Below are 22,049 nucleotides of genomic sequence, written 5' to 3'. Positions count from 1 at the left end.
TTGATGTTCTGTTTAGCAGTAGTGCTGTGTGAAATTTGATTTTAATGCATGTTCCACCTTTGCTGTTATTTTTAGTGTGAGCTCTGTCAGGGTTATGCAACTGTAACTGCACAAGCGGATTGCTCTCTCTAGATGTCCAGGGGGTAGGGAACGCACTTTTCTCATCCCATAAAAATGAATGAAAAGTGGAGTGATTTCTTTAGCTTCCGGTTACTTTCCTAGAGAGAATATGAGAAGTTTGGAGATGGAAGATAAGCTCATGAGTTTAACATTAAAACAAGCACTGAATAAACTGTGTGAGCAGTTGTTGGAGCAGGCATGAGAACTGGGCAGTCCCCATTCCGCAGGGATCCTCCTAGGCATAGGATCAGTGTCCACTCCCTCTTTCCAGAGCAATGAATGTATATATACATATGCACAAAATAAATGATGGAAAATGTTAACTTCAGTGAAATGAGCTAAAGATGTTGAGTACTCGGTATTTTGATGACTAGGGTGCTGCCCTGATCATAAAGCCTGCTGAAGGTGCAGATCCCAGATTTCCTGTCTATTTTTATTATGTAAAAAAAGGGGCACTCATTGCTAATTGCATTTTTCTTTTTTGGACAGAGGTTATGGCCACTGTTTTTTGAGTGGAGCTTACTTTGGCATGTGTTAATTGTATGAGCTGGGTGATGGGGAGAGGAAAGAGTGTGCCTGGAACGCTCTTCAAGCAGTGTGACAGAAGAGACGGAAAATGAAAGGTATATATGTCGAGAAGTATTAAAAAATCACAAATCAAACCAGTCAGTTAACCCCCCAAAGTCCTGTCTCAAACTGATTGACTGAGTAGAGAGATTACTCAGTAGACAATGGAGAAATGTCAAAACTTTAAGGCAAATGTAGGTGACAGTAGAAAGTCTTAATTAGGTGCCAGTCTGCCACTGAATTTGAAATAAATTATAATGTTAAGTAGATCTTTATAATGGCAAACCCTACTGGTGATGGTGTCCATCACTGTACTGGTTTTCACTTTGGCGATACTTGTATACTTTGTCATGCCAATAAAGTTTATTGACATTGGATTTGCCTGTGAAAACAGACACTCCTTTAAAATAAATTATTCTAAGCAAGAAGATGATATTTTGTGGTGTGATCCCAGCTGAGGGCTTTTTAAAATTATTTGTGTTTTGCTTATTTCAAAGACAGCTGGGGGGAGTATAGGTGCTGTACCTAAGGTGCATCTCTAGAGCTGAAAGAAAGAGGGGAGCTAGGTCTTATTTCTTCTCCTCTTTCTAAACTCAATTCCCAGACAATCTGCCACAAAGTTATCACTGGTTGCAGATGGTTTCTCACGTAGAGAAAGCCTAGTGCTGCTCTAAGAAAGAGGAAAAGGGGGGCAGATCAAAACCAAAAAAACCCTAAGAAGTGTTCACTGTCCAGCAGTCATCTCTCCTGATGAACACTGACCAATGAAAAAATGTGATTGTAAAAGTGCTGGCATAAACCAAGTGTATGGTATTTATCAGTTTATCAAAACATTCATAGATTTTTTTTTCCCCCAAAAGAATAGTTTTCTGTCTGGCTCTAACACATGCTAGATATGGGATGCCACACAAGGCAGCACCATGTAGAAAGGCTAGCTCAGAAGCAGGGGAGCTACGTCAGCACAGCGTTAGCAGCAGAGTCGTTTAATATGGGAAAAGTGTTTGCTGATGTAGCTCTGCTGCTTCTAGCTGTAGAGGTAACTTGTCCTGAGCTAACACGGTTGTGTAGGCTGTAACCTTTCATTTGCTCTAAAAGGTATAGAAGGATGATCAGATTACATGTATCTCACCTAAATATCTTGCATGACAGCCTATAATTCCAATCTCATCTGTCATGATCATTATTTTAAGTGGAATTACTCAGAAGCGAGTGAGAGCAAAAGTGGGCCAAGAGTTATCCTCTTCGTCTGAATTCAGCTGGAAGAAATAGAGTTTGCAGATAGCCAAAGCTAGCCGGGCATTATGCCCATCAGGTCCTCAATGCTATTAGAATGTATAGTTCCAGAAGAGGGATGCTTTTGGTCACTTTTAAGAGTTTTATTCTTAAAAATTGGTTGTGTACAGCGTATCTTATATTACAAGGCTGACAATTATTTCCCTGAAATTGTAAGGAGCCTTGGGGGAAAAATAGGAGTATTTCTGAAAGAGTAAATTGAAATGTGAATAAGTGTGAAACCATATAAAAAACCAGGAATTTATATAAATAATACAACTTTTCATTTATTTTTCAGAAACTGGTAACACATTTATTACAACAATGTACTTTAATTTTTAATACACTTGTTTATTGTTTATACTGCATCTGGTCAGTCATGGGCAGATCTGATATAGATGGGAAATCCACACAAACTTAATGAGATTTGTGATCGTGTCACTAAGCTGAGACGGAGATGTAAGTGTTGCTCTCAGCTGCACCTGGACAGTAGTGGGCTCATAATATTAGAGGAGATGAGAGTAACTGCGGCGTTTCTCTGAAAGGTTCTATTCTGTGTCTGTTTAATAATGGATCATTTTATTCAGCCAGCAGTGAATAAGCTTAACTTTTTACTACATTATTTCATAAACAATTTTAAAGCTTATCAAACAAGTAGTGTACAACTGTTTGGGTTTTGCAGTTTCAGTAATATGTGAGATTAAGTGGGCTTTCTTCTTGAGCACACCTGCCCCTAGCAGCCACGGCACTGAGAACTGTAAGGAAATACTGAAGGACAGAGTTTGCTAATGTTTTGTGTGTGTGCGTGTGCTTTGGTTGATTTTAAAGACAACTACATGCATGAACCCGTACAAGAAGCAGGAAAAGTCTGTTTGACTTCTCACATTTACTGGTTGATATTAAACTAGGTATTACTAGAAAAGCTTAATATAAAAGCTTCATGCAGATAGAAATAGCTGTCAAACAGACTTGTCTCAGCAATCTTGACCTTCTCTCTCCATATCAAATTGTTACTCTTCTGTATTTTTTAAATGGCCTCTCTTTTAGTATTTAAATGGAATTTTCTTTACTGAGCTCTTGTGTAGTTCATATAGTCTACTTTACCGCACTTTGAAACATTGTCAGGAGTTCTGAATTATTACTCCTGTAGCACTTTACCAGCAGTGAAAGCTGCCTTTATACGTGTAACTGCGGAGTGGGTTGCCTTGACATATAGAAATGCATACACATGAGGAGAAACTGTAATGACCATTTTGCCCCAAACAATAAACCAGAGCAAATCCTAAAATCTCAGTGAGAAGCATTTAATGAGACACTGGACCTTACTCAGCCATGCACTAGATTGCCTGTGCGCAACTTGGGGTGAATGCACCAATTCAGAGTTTGCGCAGTAAAGCCTTAATTCAGGGCAGCACTTCTGTACACTTAATTTCAAGCAAGGTGTCTGGGCGCCGTGGGGGTTCCTGGTGCTGGGGGCTGCTGGTGGGGCAGGGCTGGGCCTGGCTGCCAGGGCCTGTCCCCCCTCCCCAAGGGAGCAGGGCTCCGGGGGAGGCAGGGCAGCCCCAGGCCCAGGGGGGCATTGGGCACTGCCTCAGCAAATCTGACCTAGATAGAGGTTTTATGGAAGCAATTCCCACCATGCTGTTTTTGTATAATCGCTCTGCCGAAGAAGAGCATGCAAGTGGAAAATTTCCTATGACCTTGCATCTCCTGCCTGATATGCAGTGCAAAATGAAAAGAAAGGTCTTGTGGAGTTTGTGCGGTGGACAACCACTAGAAGACAGTAGGTTCTTTTTAAGTTAGAAGTCAAGTATCTATTTTGGGGAGGATATTCCCTTTATTGCTATGGGTGGTTTAAACTCCAACTCAGTGATTCAGTAACATCTTTGCCCCTTTGGGAGGTTATCCTAATATTTTTAGAAAATACCACTGATAGTTTCTCATGTACTTTTGTTCTTAACGGTTGGTTTTCTAGAACAAGTCTAGTCTCTTGAAGGGTGAGTCTACGCAGCATAACGCAGAACATGCTAACCTTGGTTAGTCAGCTTTTGGTATCCAATCAGATGATTAAAAACAAAACAAAAGCAAAACCCTTGCATAGTGTGGAGAATATGGGAACTGGCTGGCAACTGTCTTAATGCAGGGCAGCACAGGCCTAACAATCATGTCCTTAGGACAGCATCTTATTGATCATCCAGAGGAACTTTAACTGCTTATCCTCATGTTAGAGGTGGCCATTTATGGTCCAGATGCAGAGACTGTCTTGTGCAGTACCTTAATTTTGAAGAAGAGATATATTTAATTTTAGAAGGTGTTTAGCTTCTTAGACTGGTCTTTAGTACTGGAACCACATAATCTTGGGAATGTGCAGTTGTCTCATTCAGTGTTGTACCTAGGAGAAGAGACTCTGTTTTGGCCTATTTTAGTCATCTGAACTGGGTGTTAATCGGGTGTTTTCAGAACTCTGAGGATATAAATGCTAGAAAATTTGATATTATTTTACAATGTATAACCTTCTTTTTTGGGATACCCATGAAAAAGTGTAGCTTTAGAGACTGCAGTTTCACAGGGATCTTCAGGGATCAGGTGCTGAGCTTTCATAGCTTTAAGGGCTGGACACTTGGCCTCCTTGAGACCGAGTAATTTCAGAGATCAATCAGCTACCTATCCCTTCCTCTCCCCTTTCTTGGCCCCTTGCTTTTAGAGCTTTATTTCGGATCAGCTGGGTATTATAATGGGTGGACAGCATCAGCTCTGTCTTTCAGCCAACAACCTTTGCCTGCTCTGGGTTAAACATTTTGCCAGCGGCACTTTTTCCAATGAACATTTTCGTTGAATGGTTTTTCTGTTACTGTAAAAATAAGCAGGAATGTTAAACCAAATTTTAGCCTAAAGGTAACAATCTTTCTTGAAGAATATCCTTGCATAGCGTTCTTAATAATCTTGCAGCTGTAAAGTTGTTAAACAAGATGCAAACACTATGCAATATCCTGGTGAAAGTAGAAGAAATATGACTTCATTGTAGTTGGCCGAATTGACTCCTACTCATGCTAATGCATATATTAGCATGCACACATTAGTCCAGAGAGGATAACACTATGAATAGTGTAAAATATTTTCAGGCCTACAGTAAAAATGTAATAAAAAATCTATTTTTACATAGTTCTTGAACAAAAAAGAGGATAGCAAGCAGTACATTATTTTTTTACATTAACAGAAGTGACTCTTTAGTAAGATAAAGTCAGAAATGGGGGGGGGACTTGTCTTCACCTGTCCTTCATTTTTTTCTGTTATCACTGCTCTTAGCAGAGCTACAGCTTACAAAGGAGAATTCAGTAGCCTTTTGTTACTGTGTGTGCACTTTTAAGTGCTGCTTTTGAACAGGTAGTCTCCACTTTTGAAAGGACTACCCACTTAAAATTTTTGTAAAATGAAACTAAACAAATCTTTTCTGAGGCTTTTTTTCTCCTGTTCGGAAAATCAAACTCAGTGCAGGTTCTTTCACCACCACCCTGCAGTCTGTATTCCTTGCCTTCCAATATTTCTTATTTAATAGATGAAATACAAATTCTATACAAATTATCCTCTTAAGTTAAAGAAACGCAAACTACTATTTGTGTAAGCATGAAATCATTGCATATTACAGCTGTCAGAATTCTGTTGTTCATTTAAAAAAACAGTACCTGCATGTAGAAACCTGGTTGTGTGTCCAAGAAGCAGAAGTAGCTTTCTTCAAGTTCAAAAGCATTCTTCTTTGGCTGTCGTGTAATAATGACCATTAAAAACCAAAAGGGCAAGGTTTTATTATGTCATGTGATTTAGAATAATGTGTTTTTGTGAGATGCCTTTTGGTTTTGTATGGTGCATACTGCGTGTATCTATTTTATGAGTAAGTTAAATTCTCCAACTTGTAATCAACATTTGAAAAATAATTCTTTTATAATTCTCTGTTAAAGACATGGTTGAAAACTAAAATAGTTTGAGCAAACATTATCCTTAACAAGGCATAAATTGTGGGCTGCCAGGGAGTCCCTTTTCTTTGAATGCGTATGTACAGTGCATGTATATACTGCACTTTGGGATGTTTAGGAAGAAATATTTTAAATATTAGTATTTACAGTAATAATTAAAATACTGACCAATAAAATGTATTACCTAATAAAAGAAAAGAAAGAACACATTTTTGAAAGTTATTTCACTTAAGAGTCTGTCCTTTTCACAGAAGTTTAAACAATGACTTAGTGAAATTAGTGAAATACATGTGTTTCCACAAAATGTTTTTAATTAGGAAAAAGTGACATGCAATAATGAATGTCCTCTTGTGGTGCTGAAACATAGACTGTTTTTATTGTTTATGTCAAGAAATGTATGAGCAGCCCTTAAAATGCTGACAATCTATAAGTTCCCTTGTGTAATGTCAATTCTTCTTAATTTCAGGAAAAGAGAAAAAAAATCAATTATTAATTCTTGCGTAAGGGTGTATAAGAAATTGTTCTTAAGGGTATCAAAATATGTTAACTTTATCTAATAGAAATTATAGATTGTTTTGTTAATAATATTACTTGGCCTTGGGGACTTTTTTAAGACTTTGGACACAAATATTTGCTCTAGTGATTCTAGCATAATTGGAAGCATTTTGTATTATAAATCATGAAACCCCCCTTTCCTGAGTAGTTTCACCCGTATGAGGTAATCACTGCATTCACTTCCTAATAAAACTCATTAAATTCTTTCAAAATGTGTTCTCTATTGCAAGATTAAGTGTTCAGAGCTGATTTCTGTTCTCCATTACTCTCAAAAATGTCAACAGGCTTTTGTGATTATTTTTTCTTTACCTTGCCACCAAGAGAAGATACTCTAAAGTAATTTAACTAATTATAAGAAGCTGAGTTTGCTTCTAATACACTAATGTGTGGTATATCAATAGCTATGTTTTTGCTGGCATTTCACAATTCTGTATTATTGCTATCACTGGATCCCAAACAGTAGCAGAACATCAGAGAGGAAAATCATGTTTCTGGCATCTTGTGATTAGAAGCTGTTAGAAACCATGGTGAGAAATGTTGTTAAAAAGAAAAACCTCAAAAGAAACAAGCATATGTGGGCTGTGCATGTATGGTACATTTACCTATTAAAGCTTTTTCTTTAGAGTTCTTTTTAGGCAGATCCATGTTTCTGAAAGTAATAAACAGAACGATCTCCTGGATACTAAAGAAATTAACACTTTTGGTTTAGGAAGTATTTGTTTTTACCAAACACCTTCAAAATATTTTTACATTTCTGCTGGACATTGTATATGAAAAAAATATGCAAGGGAAGGTTTGTATGGAGAAGTAATGTCTTTCAATAGTTCAATTTATATATTTGCGGAGAAAAAAGCTTTTGAGAACACAATCTCCTCTGATCTAGCACTAGAAAGCAGCAAATGCCAAGGTAATGTAGTTCAAGAATAATTGCTCTGAGGTTAATTATGCTGGTTGATTAGACAATTTTGAGAAAAGCTAACAAGACTAAAAAGCTAAGATTGCATTAATTTTGTTACACAACAGGTCAGTGTGCAGACTAACCAATATAAGCCAAATATCCAGAAATTGCTATATCACCCAGTTTTCCAAGAAATGTATTTGTATATTTATTCATTCTGTTGATGGAATCCCATTGACCTCAAATGAGACTTGACACTGTGATGGACGTCTGAATACAAGTTACCTTTGCAAAATGAGACCTTTGTGAATGCCAGAGAGTGCAGAGGAGGGCTTCATTCACTTTCTTGGCTTGTCCTTTGTTGTTGTATCAGTAATAAACTGAAGCTGATTTTATGCCCAGCTTCTTGTTCTTGACAGTTCTGAGTATTAGCACTTAAGAACCAATGCCTTTGTCAAATAATGTTGTGATGCAGAGTAAATATACAAGTACACTGCCGTTGCTGTTTCCTAATCTTTTATCTTGCTGAAAATACACTGGCTCATGGCTTTTTTTCTGGCACATTAAATTTATAAGACACTAATCTCTTCAGAAGAGTGTACTAGATGAATGGAGATCAAGAAACAAGATATGAAAATAGTGAATAGACTTAATGTTGTGGCTGTGTTCTTTTTTTAATTTATTAATTCTGAGAAATTTATTGCTGATGCTCTTGTAACTGCTACAATAAACAGCTTTTCCAAGTAATGTCTAGGCAAGGTTATTAGTTTGCTGGAGGATGCTTGGATTTAAGTAAAGGTTCTAAATGTTTGGCATGGACTTGTTACCAAGGCTTTCATTGACATACTGCTGACAAAGAAGTACCCTGTATCTAAAGCATACAGCTGCTGTCTTGTAAGCTTGCACTGAGAAAACTGAGTTTTAGGCACTGTACAAAAAGTGTAGCAATCTCCTTTCTGAGAATTTTATTGTAAGAAGAAAATGTGTATAACGTTGCACTGAAATCAGCTAAGCTGTTTAATATGATTAAAAGAGGTTTTTCTGGGTCCCTGCAATAACAGGATAATAGCAAAGCTGCTACTAGAATGACTGAGAACGTCAATTCCTTCCCTTCTCCTTACACACCAGTGGAGGAAGCTTTCAGACTTGAACCACTATTGAATCTTTTTCTATGGATGTCAAAGAGTTTCTCCCTGCCCCAAATTAAACTTGAAAAAAGGTTGATTTATGGATTTGTTCAGATCTCAGGAATGTCCTCTTTAAGCTGGACTATTGCCATTCATTCTAGGAAGGCCACAGTTGGCTGTAGCACATCCTCTGCTCCTCTGCGGAGCACCCTGAGAGTATGTGTGTGATAGTGGGGCTGACTCCCCTGTTCTCAAGTACTTTAAAGCTCTGATAATCACTTACAAAATTCCCAGTGGGATAGGTTCTGTTTACTTTTTCTTGCAGGTTTCTTTGAGGAACAGAATATTCTTCAGATGTGCTTTAGAGGCTGTGGCTATAAAGGGAGTTTAAGCATTAAGCAATAGAAATAGTCTGCCTGAGCCTAAAATCTTAAAGACAAACTTGTGCCTACTTGGCCATCCTGGTCTTCACTCCAAAGTGGCTTCTGTTAAGCTTTGGTAGATTTTGTAGTCTTTGGTTGATTTATTTGAAGGCTAATGGCAGAATCATGTTAGTTTAGAAGTAGAGCACAGATAGTTCTTGTCCTTCATTCTTACTGGACTTACCCCTGAAGATCACAGATTGCTTAGCAAAGTTGCAGATGTGGAGTCTAAGTCCAAAGCCTTTTTATACGGGCTATTAGAGAAATGGAGCCTGTTGTTAAAACATCGGTTGGTTTGGGAGACAAAAATTGCAGTTATTGAATGGGTTTGTTTGTTAATAGAGAAACTTTTCATTAATGTTGTATTTATAGCTAGAAGGAATAGACGGGATGAGGATGAGGACCAGTTAAGACTAAAATCGTTAACTCATTCTCAGTAGAGTCTCAATAAATTTCATGAAGTGATGGTTGGAGAAACTTGTTTTCTTTAGGAAAACACATTTCTAGCAGAACTAAGGCTGTATCTTTCCTTGAAAACTAAGTCACTTTGGACATAGCTGAGAAAACTGATTTGATGACATTTCATGAGTCAATAAATGTAGAGGTTAAATCATCTGTGGACTCTTCTGCAGTTGGTTTTTCTCATGGGAACTGTTGAATGTGGTAGGTCTCATAATATTTCAACATCTGCTGTACAGTGGAATTATGGATGACTCTAGTTTTTATTGTTTTTGTTTCTTCAGGAAAGAAGTCCATATACTCCTCTTACAGCACAGAATACACATAAAATTCTTTGCAAATTGGTTGTAGCAATATTGTTGCTTGTTATAATGGCCTGCTGACCTGGAAGCTTTCAAGAAAATACACTTAAGCTAAATTTATAAAATAGAACCGGAAATATTACACAAAGTTAGCAGAACAGTTAGTTCCCTTCTTCAGAAAAACTTGTATAACACCAGTTGCAAGTTGCAATTGAGCACTTTTCTTTTGTAGTTCAAAATTATTTTTCTAGAAGAACTTTGTAGGAGCAAACAAATAGGTGACAGGAAAATTCAAAGAGCTCTATAATTAATTGACATTGTTACTTAAAAGATTACTTTGGGAATGCTGTAATTTGGAATTGTAATATATTCCATCACTTTTCTTCATCCCTATATATTTTTGTGGGGAATTGTTTCATGAGTTTACAGATGAGGAAAGTAAAAAGTTCAGGTAACAGCTAACACATCCATCATATACAAAGTCTTTGGAGCTTGGATGTGTCTTCTGTGCTAAACTTAAAATATATATTACTGCCAACATACTTCAAGAGTGTGATGGAGGAATGGTTAGGGGAATGGTTAAGCGAGAGAGGGCATGCTTTGATTGGGGTGAGCAATCCCCTCTTCAGGGTGGAGGAAGGTATCTAGGCCAAGGCAAGCGAGCCTGCTAAAAGCGGCCGTATAGCAGCCTTGAGCACTACAAAAGAAGGTATTCACAAAACTGGTAAACAAGTCTAAACGGAACTAGGTTCCATAAATGTCGACGGAGCGTGGACAGCAACCTTGCACCAATCATGTATCCGCTTTATGCGCGTGGACAGAAACTGTAGCCAATCATGTAACTATTGTTAGCGCATGCTTATTGCTTATCCATATATATACTTTGTGTAAACTCTAATAAAAGGAGAACGATCATACTCATATTGAGACTCCGTCGTTACTCCGGGCCCGCCTCCCACTCCGGCGTCCTCCGACAAGAGTGTATTTAATTCTATTATTTTTTCTAAGCAGAAACTTGAATACTTGTGTAGAAGTGATTTAAATAAATGGTGACGTTTCTAAAACAAGTAGGAAACTCAAACAGTAAATGTGTTGTGCTGTTAAATTTGATTATCCCAGGCCGATTAAGCAACACACTCTTTTTTTCTTTTGCTCCATTGCAGCCTGTGCGTTCCGTTACAATGGGCTCTCCTTTGTCTACCTCATCTACCTCCTGCTCATTCCTCTGTTCTCAGAACCCACAAAAGCAACAATGCAAGGTAAGATGTTCCTTGTTTCGTTCCTGAGGATGCAGATTGGACACAATACCTGCAAAAGCCTTGGTAGTAGTATAAGGTGAAGTGAGAGTTGGTTTGGTTTGAGCTTTTTCTCTCATTAAGTGAGTTGTTTTGTAATACATGCTGTTAACTCGCTGGCGCTGTAGTTTATGCTGACTTTGGTGCTGAAGGACTTCCAATGCCAGCTGCTATTCTTGCCCCAAGGTGCAGCCGGGCAGCCTGGTGGTGGTACTGGTAATGCTTCTTATGGCATTATTTTACTTGGAATCCCGAAGGGTGAAATACACTCCAAATACACTGGGTGAAAAATGAGCTTTCTGAAAGCCCCCAAAGCCAGCCTATCGTAAACTGTGCCCAGGTCTGGGTTGGGAGTTACTTTGGGGAATTAAATTTGGTCTCAGAGTTTTCACTGCACTGTATTTTAGGCACTTAAGTCACATCACTGTCTTCCTGATTTACTTTATACAGCTGTCTTAGTAAAAATAATAGAAAGGGCTTGCTGATAGAGATGACAAATAACTATATACATTAGACATTCAAGCATCAATATATCACATACCAATCACACTTTTACTTTCTAAAATGTGAAGATAATTATTCAAAGCTATAAAGACAGGAACCTTTTCAGAAGTATTAGATACCTGCTGTACGTAGGGGGGTCAGTTATACATGTAAAGGACTGGCTTCTTGAAAATCAACAGAAATGGTGATATAACAGTATCAAAATTTCAGGATTTGTGATCTGTTGGTGGAATTTGCAGTGAGGATGTGATCACAGATTAATATTTAGTGGTGGTCTTTCTCACCTAGTAGCCTGTTGGATGAGATCTTATATATTTGCCAATCTAGTTTGCTCAGATGACTACAATTCATGCTGCTTGAATCATTCTTGTGATAAAACAGTTCCTGCTTTCCCCATTCTCCTTCAGACTAGTATGAACAATGATATCACACAGTGCTAAAGTCAAATGGACTCATCTCTCATCTTTTCTGATTGAAACAATGCGAAGTCTCCTTCAGAAAGTAAGCTTGTTCCATGATATCACAAACAAAAAGGAGACTTTTGAAAAGAGTTACTGATGTTATGCTGCCATATCTGATACCTTGTTGGTAGAATTCCTCTACTCACAAATCCACCATTATGGCTGATGGAAATTCAGACTATTTTAATCAACATAGTTCTCTATAGAAATGAATTGGAAAAACTAGACTCTAAATATAGCAACTTCTGAGTTTACAGGGCCTCTATGAGATTCTTAACCCAAGTTGTTAGTGAGTTTTTGTAAGAGTGGGATGCTATCCTTTTATCTGGGGTTGCTATTGTCATACCAGAAGGCTCCTCCAGACCTTTCTGGAGCTGCTTTTCCTAGGTTTACCTGGAAGTCAGTCCTCCAGTCTGGGTGGGCTTCTCTTCTCCTGGCATCTTCTGTTTGGCACTTTTTGTGCTTTCCTGGGCAACATTAACCTTGGCTTTCTTCTGCCAGGGTAGTTTCTTAGCAGTTTGGATGTACCTCTCAATTCACGTATGTTCATATTTCCTGAGAAGATCTTGTAAATATTCCAACCGATTCTTTTCGATCTAATGTCTATTATCCAATTACTGGATAAGACAAATTGATACTCTTTCTTATCTAAAGAGATCAGTGTGATTTGACTGAGCAACAAGTTCACACCAAACATGTAACTTTCAGCATGTTGAGTGATGAATTACCTTTTTTCAGGTGGCTTTTGAACTGTTCTCCTTCTAAACATCCATTTCGGTGTCTTGCTTGCAAACGTGGCCGTTGGTCCACTTCTCCTGAAGAAAGAAATGTATCAAACTTTCTTTGAATTCTCTGAGAAGAGTTTTTGTGGTGTCTCAAGTTTTGTGTTAGAGTGACTCCACAGGCCATCCTCTTTTTTTCTCTTTAGTGGAGAAGATGAAGAGAGAAAGCAAAAGTTTCAGGAATATCTGTTGAACTATTCATTAGTGTATGGCACACAGTGACAATACAAATCTTTATTTTTACAGGTGGAAGTACAACTTTTGTTTTATCTGTTCTTACTAGTGTTTCTCACTAAACATTAGTTTGAGGAGGAAGGAGGGAAAACTAAAGAAAACCCTTGTGTTTCATCTGTTTACATATGGCTTCTGTGGGTGCAGTTTCTCACCCAGTCTGTGTATAGGGAATACCACATAGGGAAGGGAGCTTTCTCCTCAAGGCTGTAACAGGGCAGAGGCAAGTCAGAGTTAGATTTGTATTCTGGAAATTGTATCCTGACCCATCCTCATTACGATGACTCACTTATTTTTATTTTAGCTAGGATAGATGCTGGTCCTTTTCGAAATCTTTGAAGTGACTTACCAAAATGATATCCTGCCACAGTGCATCCCACAGACTAGGTCTTTTAGAAGAGAATGTACATTGAATGAATCCGTTTTGCATTCTTTTTTGATTTTACTTTACAATTATTTATTGTAATTACAGTAGTATCAACTGACAAAGAAACCTATTATGTTGTGTGATGTATATATACAGTCTCTACACCTGGGCTAAAGGCAAAGAAGTGTAAAGGATTGCACAAGGATGGTGTTATTACAAAATATTAATCATAAATGGGGTATGAGTTATAAATAGATCAAAGTCAGATATCCAAAATTTCTTAGAGTGGAATGGTTCTGAGTTAGGCCAAATTTGGGGCCTTTGAGAATGACACTTGAAGTGTCTTGGCAGAGTTATGAAACAAGGCAAGGTATCAGATTAGAATTAGGGTTATTTTGAGATCTGGTCTACTAAGTAGAGTTCAAATCTCTCACCCCTTTAACTGCAGCAGAAGCCGTCTTCACCAGGTGTTAGGGTACAGAATTAGAAGAGATCTGCTTAACATCTGTATTTCATTCCTTAACTCATGTAATTTCTATCATGTCTCTCCATGCTCTTCTAATTTCCCACACCCTTTTCCACCCAGTTTCTACCAGTCAAGCTAAGAAACGAACACATTGTCTCTTGGCGGGGACCCAGAGCAAATGGGTGGGCTTAGTTTATGTTGACTGTGTAAGTACCCAGCAGAGCCAGCAAAAACAGATCTAAAAAATAAATAAAATAAGCATAAAAGGTAGGAAATCCCACTCTAGGTAAGGTTGTCAGTCATTTTTACAGTGGAAAATTACAGGGACAGTGCAAGAATGAAACATAAGTAAATGCCCAGCCGTAAGTTAGTTTCTCTTAAAAGTACTGAAGGTGACAGATGAAAGGGAAGCACTGAGCCTCCAAGGGGAATTCGGGTGCAGCTTCCCAGCTAATATTCAGTTACTATGTTGATCTTGTGTGTTTTTCGTTTTCTGCTTGTTCTGTGCCAGGAAGAATGATTGACAGCATAAACAGCCATTTTCTAGACGCCAAGAGTGATTGTGGAGAGACATCCTAATCCTCTCCTTCTAAAGACTAAAAAAAATCTATTTGATTAAAACTAATTCCTGTGGGATTTGAAAGACATTAAAAAGCCTGGTTTGTACCACTGATGGCAGAAATCTTTCTTTAGAGAAGAATCCTTTTTTAGGATTTTTTTAGTCTCAATGTGTTGTTTGTCATATTGCATTAGGGTTCTCCTAAATTTGTCATATTATGATGTGTTCACAAGAATTAATTTCATATATAAATTCAGTATGCCTGAGTGTAACCATATTGGCCCACTATTCCTGTCACATTTTAAACTATGTGTGTGTATGTGCAGGTATCTCTTTCTGTAAAGTGTTGAGGGATTTTTCATGCCCAGAGGAGAGAAGAGAAAAGGGAAATCTATAACTATTTTAACTAAAAACAGCCAAACCACCATTAAATCAAAGAGTCAAAAGTTAAATAAGACAAACTTTATTCAAAGTAGAAAAAATAAACACTGCTGTGGCTATATATTTTGCTTTCCTTTTTTTTCTCTACTTCAATTCTTTCACTTAAATAACATTTTTGAGGCTTCTCTTCCAGTTCTGTTTTGTTCCAGTTATAATTTTTCATAAAGTCTTTGCTTTATTTTACTAAGTCTTTTCAATCTGTTGAACTTGTTGGTCTAAGTTCACAGAGCTTTTCTTTCCTTGTCTTCTCCTGACTAACTCAACTCACCAGTTACCACATCTCTGACCAGCATCCTTACTTCTTGCACTTCCTATCTGTTTTTCCATTTTATCACCTTCCATCTTCCAGTTACTCAGTTTAGACAAATTCTCTCCACCAAACTTAGAGGCTTTCCTGACTATAGGGTTGCAAACCCCCATAGTCTGTCATGGACAGAGTCAGCCTGGATTAACTTTTATTTTGAAAATACCCTAAAAGCTTAGAAACACTGGGCTGGGGAGGAGCCCTATGCTCTCTGAAATAGTTTGGATGGTATTTAAAGCTTAATAGTTAAAGCTTTTTCCTTTTTTATTATTTATTTTAGTAGTTATGTTTTAAGGAAAACTGAATATTAAATGTTAATACTTAGGCTTGGAGATAAGGCATAGCCTCTTTTCTCTGCATATGTTCAGTAGAGCTGTTTCAAGATATCACCTGCCAGGTGAAAATACCAACCACTTCTAAAGTAAGTGAGACATCATCTCCTTCACTGAGAGCTGAAACACTGAGGTATACAAGTGATTGGAAAGATTTAGCTGAATGTGTTGTTTGCAGAAATAATACTTAATTGTCTGTGATGCTGGCTGAGCAGGGGAAAAATATACATCTATGTGCAGCTGAAATCGTATTTGATTAACAATCTTGTTCAGCTCTATCTATTATTTATAATCCTTGAAATCAGTGATTACAAAGTTGATTAAACAGCAAAATGTATCAACTCCACATGTAAAAACTATACAAAAGACATTTCTTTGCAGATAACATCTTTTGTCTACAGAAATATTTTAAAACTTGACTAGACACAATTTTTCAAGGGTTGCTGATGGGAACTGCTTCTGAGGCAGATACCTTTTTGCATGTACTGTAAAGCATGTGATTTGGGCAGAGCTTTCCTATATGAATTATCTCTAAAATCAGTGACAGATTTGTTATCTAGTTCTCTTGAGATGACAAATAGGCAGTAAACAGTGTAACTTTTTGTAAAGTTGCTGCCTAAAAGCATATGGCTTTGATTGCAAGTTTGTTACAATAGTGATCTTTTTTTCTGTTTCTAGTGTCTACTATAGTGAGGTCCTTGTCCGTAACAAGGGCTTGGTAATAGAAATATTTGTTATGTGCCAAAATGTATTTGTCTTGTTTGGGACCAGTAGTTTATTTATCAGTACTAAATAGGTTTTTTTTTGTGTGGCTTTTTTTTTTTCTGTAACAGAGATGAGTTTGCATTTAGTTAGTTTTGTTAACTTCCCTTTATTTCAGTTGATAATTTATATTGTCCTAGATATGAATAATAGGACTCTGTAGCAAGCCACGATGTAAAGCAAAAAAAACCCCCACAAAACAACAACAACAACAAAAAAAACCCAGTTAATTTTGGTTAAGGACCAGATTTTGTTCATGCTAGTGACAAAAAGATTGGGATTGTTTCTGAATTAAGGTACTGCTCAGCATGACAGGGCAATGACAAAACTTTTGTCTCTTCTTCATGGAAAAATTTCATTTATTGTAGTAGTAAGATCAGTAAAAATGATGTTTTCAGTGTGTAGATTGATGCACTGATGAACAATATCCAAATCATAATAATTGTTAATTGAGTATCATTTTGAGTATTGCTGAAACTGTAGCAGATAAACCAAACAGTAAAGTTTTCTTTGCAAAAATGGAAGGGCTTGTGATTTGGAATAATCTGCACAGAACTGCAAGATGCAAGATTGCAGGGGCAAATCTGGGTCACCAAATATAGCACAAGAGGTTTTGGGGGAGTATTGATCCAGATGAGTATGGCAACATTTTTTCTACAAACATTATTTGTTTTCCCCTATGTGAACACCTTTTTCAGCACTCCTGTGTATATGTTCAGTAAGGGTATCTGCTTTATTAGCAACCTTTTTACTCTCAGCTACAATAGTTTGGGGGAGACTTCACACTATCTAACTTTTTTTTTTTTTTTAAAGATTTATTACCTGTTGTCCTTAAGTGCATATAAAGTACTCTGAGAAATAATAGAGATGCTGACTAAAGGGGAATAGAGAATTGTTTGAGTTGTCCTCAGACTACTGAATGCCTTTGTACAAGCCTGAAGCATTGGTATGAAGGTGTATTTATAACTCAGAAAATGCTTTTGAGCAATTAAAAATGCGATTTCTACTGGACAGGGCATGTGTTTTACAATGGAGGCATGCCAGCCTGCTACATAAACATCCTTTGGCTCAAAATACTGCATCTCAGCTAGGTTCTCCACTTTCAACATTATAAGTATTCTCATGGGAATGAACAATGGAGTGTGTTATTATAACCAGTGGGCCAAATCCCGGAGTACTTACTCATGGAAATTTTAGCAACGGATGAGTAAAAAATGAAGCAATACTTTTAAATTAACCAATCTCAGAAATCCTCTTCCATTTTATGTGACAGAGAACTTTTTTGTAAATTAATGATGCTATGTGCTTCCTCATTATTTATTATCAAAACATGATAGTTTTGATAATAAATAATAGTTCCTGTGTTATTTCACTTTTTGGCCTCCACTAAATAAATTGTAAACAGGGACTCCCATTAAGTGGTTGAGTGGATGATGTGTCACCTGTTTGCATTTTCACTGTTATTTTATGTGTCAGCAATGTTTTTCGACCTGCGTGTGATAGAATCGCAGTAGTGTGTTGATTGGAATCTTGCAAACAAGGCAAAGCAAATAGAGTTGATGTAGTGAATGTAGAAGCAAGGAGGATGAAATAACTAGAAATCTATTTTAACTTATAATTAATTAACTGTAATGGGCTTTTTTTGTGTGGTTGTCAGGGACTTGCAGGACTTTGGGAGAGATTTAATGAAAAGAGGGATAATGCCTTTGCTACAGCAGGCATTGAAAGAAAGTGCTTGCAATTAGATCCAGGTGACTTTCTGGGAGACAGAAACACTAAATTAAATGGAAAAGAAACCATTTTAAAGGGGGTTGACACTACCAGAAGCTTGAATTCAAAAAAGTTTTCATTATACAACTGAGCATATGGCTGCATTGTTTTTTGTATTGTTTAATTTATTTTGAAGCAATATTTCTACTTAGAAATTGAACACCTTTTGTTTTAGAAAAATAAAATCAGTTCAGTAAAATAAAAATGAAATCTGTTGGGTTGACCTGGGAAGTGAGGTATTTTTTAATATTTCAAGGTGATCACAAGTCTGTCCCCTTCCCCTGTGATACTCAGCTTCAAACTGAACTCTAGCAGTAAATAAAGACATAAAAGGGAAATAAAGCTCCTTTTTCACCCCAGATATGGTATATCACCAAGTTTATTTTATAGAGAATTAATTCAGATAAACAGACAAGAGCTCTCAGGAATTTTTGTTTTTGGCAGTAATGCTAAAATGTCTTTTTTAAAAAAATTATTAGACTTCATACAACACCTAAATAATATCAATCTCAATTTGTTTTACCTTACACAGCTTATAAAACTCACATTTCTAGGCTTTCCTTTTGTGTTCTACTTCATGCAGGTGTTAAAATCGTTAAAAATTAGTTCATTCTCTTCCTCTCTAGGAAGCATATGCAAAATAAAACTTTTATTATTTGTACATTTGGAAGGTAAAAGTGCAAAAATTGGAAACTAATCCAAAAAGAGTACGCTAAATTAAGAGATTGTCCTAAATTAACAATCCCCTCAACTAACTCCACTAAAGCCTAAGGAGAAATTTCTGCCTTGGGTTAGAAGGAGACAAGGGTAAGAAATGTGCTTTAGACCCAGCTCTCGAAGTTTAGCACTGACAAGAGCACTGTGCAGAATATGCACACTGTCTCAAATTTGGGCTCTAATGTAGGCTTACTGTGGATGTGAAAGGATTTTAAACTCGGAGTGACCTTGTGGCATGTTTTTAAATTGAATTAAATAATGAAATTATGAAAATGAATTTTACAAAAACACATAAAAATAGCAGCATCTTAGATTGTAGAATATGGCTGAGTATGGATCATGTAATACAGTCGAATTCTGATTAAGTCAGCCCACAGGTTTTGATGGAAAAGTGGTGTTGAATATGCCAGAGAAGTAAAACTTAAAGAATTTGTTCTCTTTCTGTGCTCTGAAGAAGAGCTAATATGTCTCCCAGATAATTTACATGCACGTTCTTAGCTTGTTGTGTGTGCGAGTGATTGAAAAGTCTCACAGTTTCTTTCTATGATCGGTTTTGACCTGCAAGGCCGCATACGTTCTTGTGTTTACTAGCATAACTTTCTGTGCGTTATTTGTGTATCTCAGATAGGATTTCAGATAGGATGTTTGAAATACAGCTTTAGAGGAATCCTGAGCTCAAAGATTTGTGACAAAGTTGACTGTTTAAATGTTGTAGCTTAGTGTTTTAGGTAATATATTGAAAGTGGGCCCAGCTTTTGGACACTGGCTTGAGGGCCCTTTCGTTGCCTGCCGTAGGTGTGTGACAGTGCTTTGGAGAGCTGGGCTGGCTGCTCTGCAATGGTTTAACTTTTCAGCTCTGCAAACCAGTGAATGGACTGTAGAGAAATCAGAAGGATATTCTGGATATAATAAAATCATCTTGAATTCAAAATTATCTTGCAGGAAGCAGGTAAAAGGTTGACAGGTTCCGGTTGATTTGAGGTAATGCTAGAGGATAAAATCAACATGGAATTGTTATGGGATATTATGAATTGGGAGATGAATGATCCTATTAACTACAGCCAAATCTTTCCCTAGTGCAAACAATTCCTCAAACAATTATAGACTTGTGAAGAACCAGTGTTATTTTAAAACTGATTCTGAAAGCACTGAGGACGTCAGAGAGAGTTGGTCATCACTATTCTACTTGCCATCCAAAGTTAACAAAAAGTAGTCTTTAAGGTTTTCTTAACCTTATGTGCAAAATAAGTTTAGGGAAACTAGATAGTGACTGAAGAGCTCAAGCATATGAATGTGGTGACATTTTCTAGCTAAAAATGCAATAACCTTTCTCGAACTTCTGTCTTAAGCAATGGTGGCTTTTAGAAGTGAACTCCAAACCTAACTTCTGACCAACCACCCCCACAAAGAACATTAAAAATAAACAGAGAGTTTGCAACGAATGAGTGAAGGAGGAATAATCTGTAAAGAAACCATGTTAGAGGTCAGGAAGTTAAGGATGAAATAAAAATTGATAAAAGTCAAGCTGGGTTAGACCCTGCAAAGAAAGTGAAAACAAAGAATAAAAAGGTCTTTAACCATATGAATATTCAATAATTAAAAAGTGTAGCTGCTAATACAGTGGGGATGGAGTAGGAATTAAACATAATCAAGGTATGGCCAAAACTAAACAAGAGTTGTCTTTAGTTTTGAATAAGGACAGTACTGTTAAACACAGACAAAGGCAAAAGTGCCTCCTAGGAAGGAGGCTGAAAAAAGGAAAATTACAGTTTGTGAGGGAGAAGTAAGACCCAAGGACTTTAAATGATTAAGTTTTGAAGGATGAATAATCTTCTTCCTGAAACTGAGTGTGATACCCTAGACTGAAGAATAAAAATATTAGCTTATATATTCAAAATGGGGGAAGATGATCTTGCACATGAACTACTGTGAACTCATATTTTCCACACTTTAGAATACATTTGGAAGAAAAGAATAAATAAATATCTTGAGGCAACTGAAAAAAAGAGATGAAATGAAAATGGCTTTTCTAAAACTGGCTCATGCCGAACAACTTGGATAATGTTTTGATGAGGTGAATTCAGACTATGTGCTGAGAAGAACTGCGGGGAGAACCAAGTGAACAAAGATGCTAATGTACAAGAGTGAGGAAAAAAACCAGCACATCTCATATCTTAAAGTAACTTTTCCTCTTTTTCAGTCTGCAAGGGGAAATGATTGCTTTTCATGGGTACAGGACTTGGATGGGGATATCAGAGAGGGAGAAAGGCTTTTTGAGTTAAAGGGGAATGCTAGCATGACATCCAGACATTGTGCAGACATGGTGGACCGCAGATGAGGAGTTTCCTACATCTCAGCTTCCGATAAAGATAGTGAGGATAAAGACTCATCTCCTGTTCAAGTGGAACATGATGCATTTATGAACCAGAATATATCACGTGGTCACCTGTGATAGTGGGGAGTAAAATTTGATGACCCAACTGAAGTGTCCAAATCCATATTACCCAAATCATATGCTTAATATCTCCAGCAAACCTATGTGTAAACTGTAACATTTGGGTGGTTTGCTGGGCCTCCTAAAGATGATGTCCGGGTGTGACTTTGAGGCTTTGACCAGTGAGACTTAATACGATAGGATTTTATTCATGGAGGGCTTCAACGTGCACTGCAGCTTTGCAGGAAACACAGTGCTCTCTCCTGCTGTAGCAGCAGGCAGTTGGCCTAATTGGTGGGGGCCTTCAGATGTGGTTAAAATCACTCATAGGCAAATGCTGCTTTAATTTATCTCGTGGCGTAGGAATATTCTGAGTGTGACAGTCCCTGGGCAGAGGGTTACCGCCTGCAGTTCGCATGGTTTGGGTAGGGTTGGCGGGTTACGCAGTTACGTTAGGCCCGATTAACAGTTGCAGGCTTGAAACTTTCTAGTGGTTTGGATGAGGCCGTGGACAGTGTTGGAAGATTTTGGAGTATCACTGATCACCAGTACTATGTTCAAGAACTGGAAGAACTACACATTCATTTATACTACAGGAGGGGTTGTCTTACAGGAATATGCTTAGGTTTTGAAAATAAAATAGTAGGAAGAATATAAAGCTCCTTACATCTGATTTTTATTTAAAAAAACTTCCTGGCCTCTCTATTCTCATTTCTAATACCACTGTATTTTAAACAACTGTATTTTATTGTGGTGTCATAAAGGAAGAGGGGAAAAAGCCAATAAACTACTAGGTATGTGCTTTTATTATTATGATTGACCTATAGGTGATAGGAATTCCAATAAAAGCACTGTGCAATTTTTTAAGGGCAGTGTAGGTGTTCCCATTTACTGTGCTGTTGATACTGCCTTGTTTGAATTCATACAATCA

The 22,049-nt window shown here is 37.3% G+C and overlaps 1 protein-coding gene across 1 annotated transcript in view; it reads left to right on the top strand.

The window, feature by feature from the left end:
- PIEZO2 (piezo type mechanosensitive ion channel component 2) overlaps positions 1-22,049 on the top strand; it is a 318,339-nt gene that overhangs the window by 47,220 nt on the left and 249,070 nt on the right. The window contains exon 2 of the mRNA XM_067290714.1: positions 10,857-10,952. Within this exon, the coding sequence (XP_067146815.1) occupies positions 10,857-10,952 (96 nt within the window). The remainder of the gene's footprint in view (positions 1-10,856; positions 10,953-22,049) is intronic.

This window comes from Apteryx mantelli, chromosome 2 (assembly GCF_036417845.1).
Source record: "Apteryx mantelli isolate bAptMan1 chromosome 2, bAptMan1.hap1, whole genome shotgun sequence".
Classification (NCBI taxonomy): Eukaryota; Metazoa; Chordata; class Aves; order Apterygiformes; family Apterygidae; genus Apteryx; species Apteryx mantelli.
Note: the sequence above shows the minus strand (reverse complement) of the source record. Positions and strands in the feature narration are given on the sequence as shown.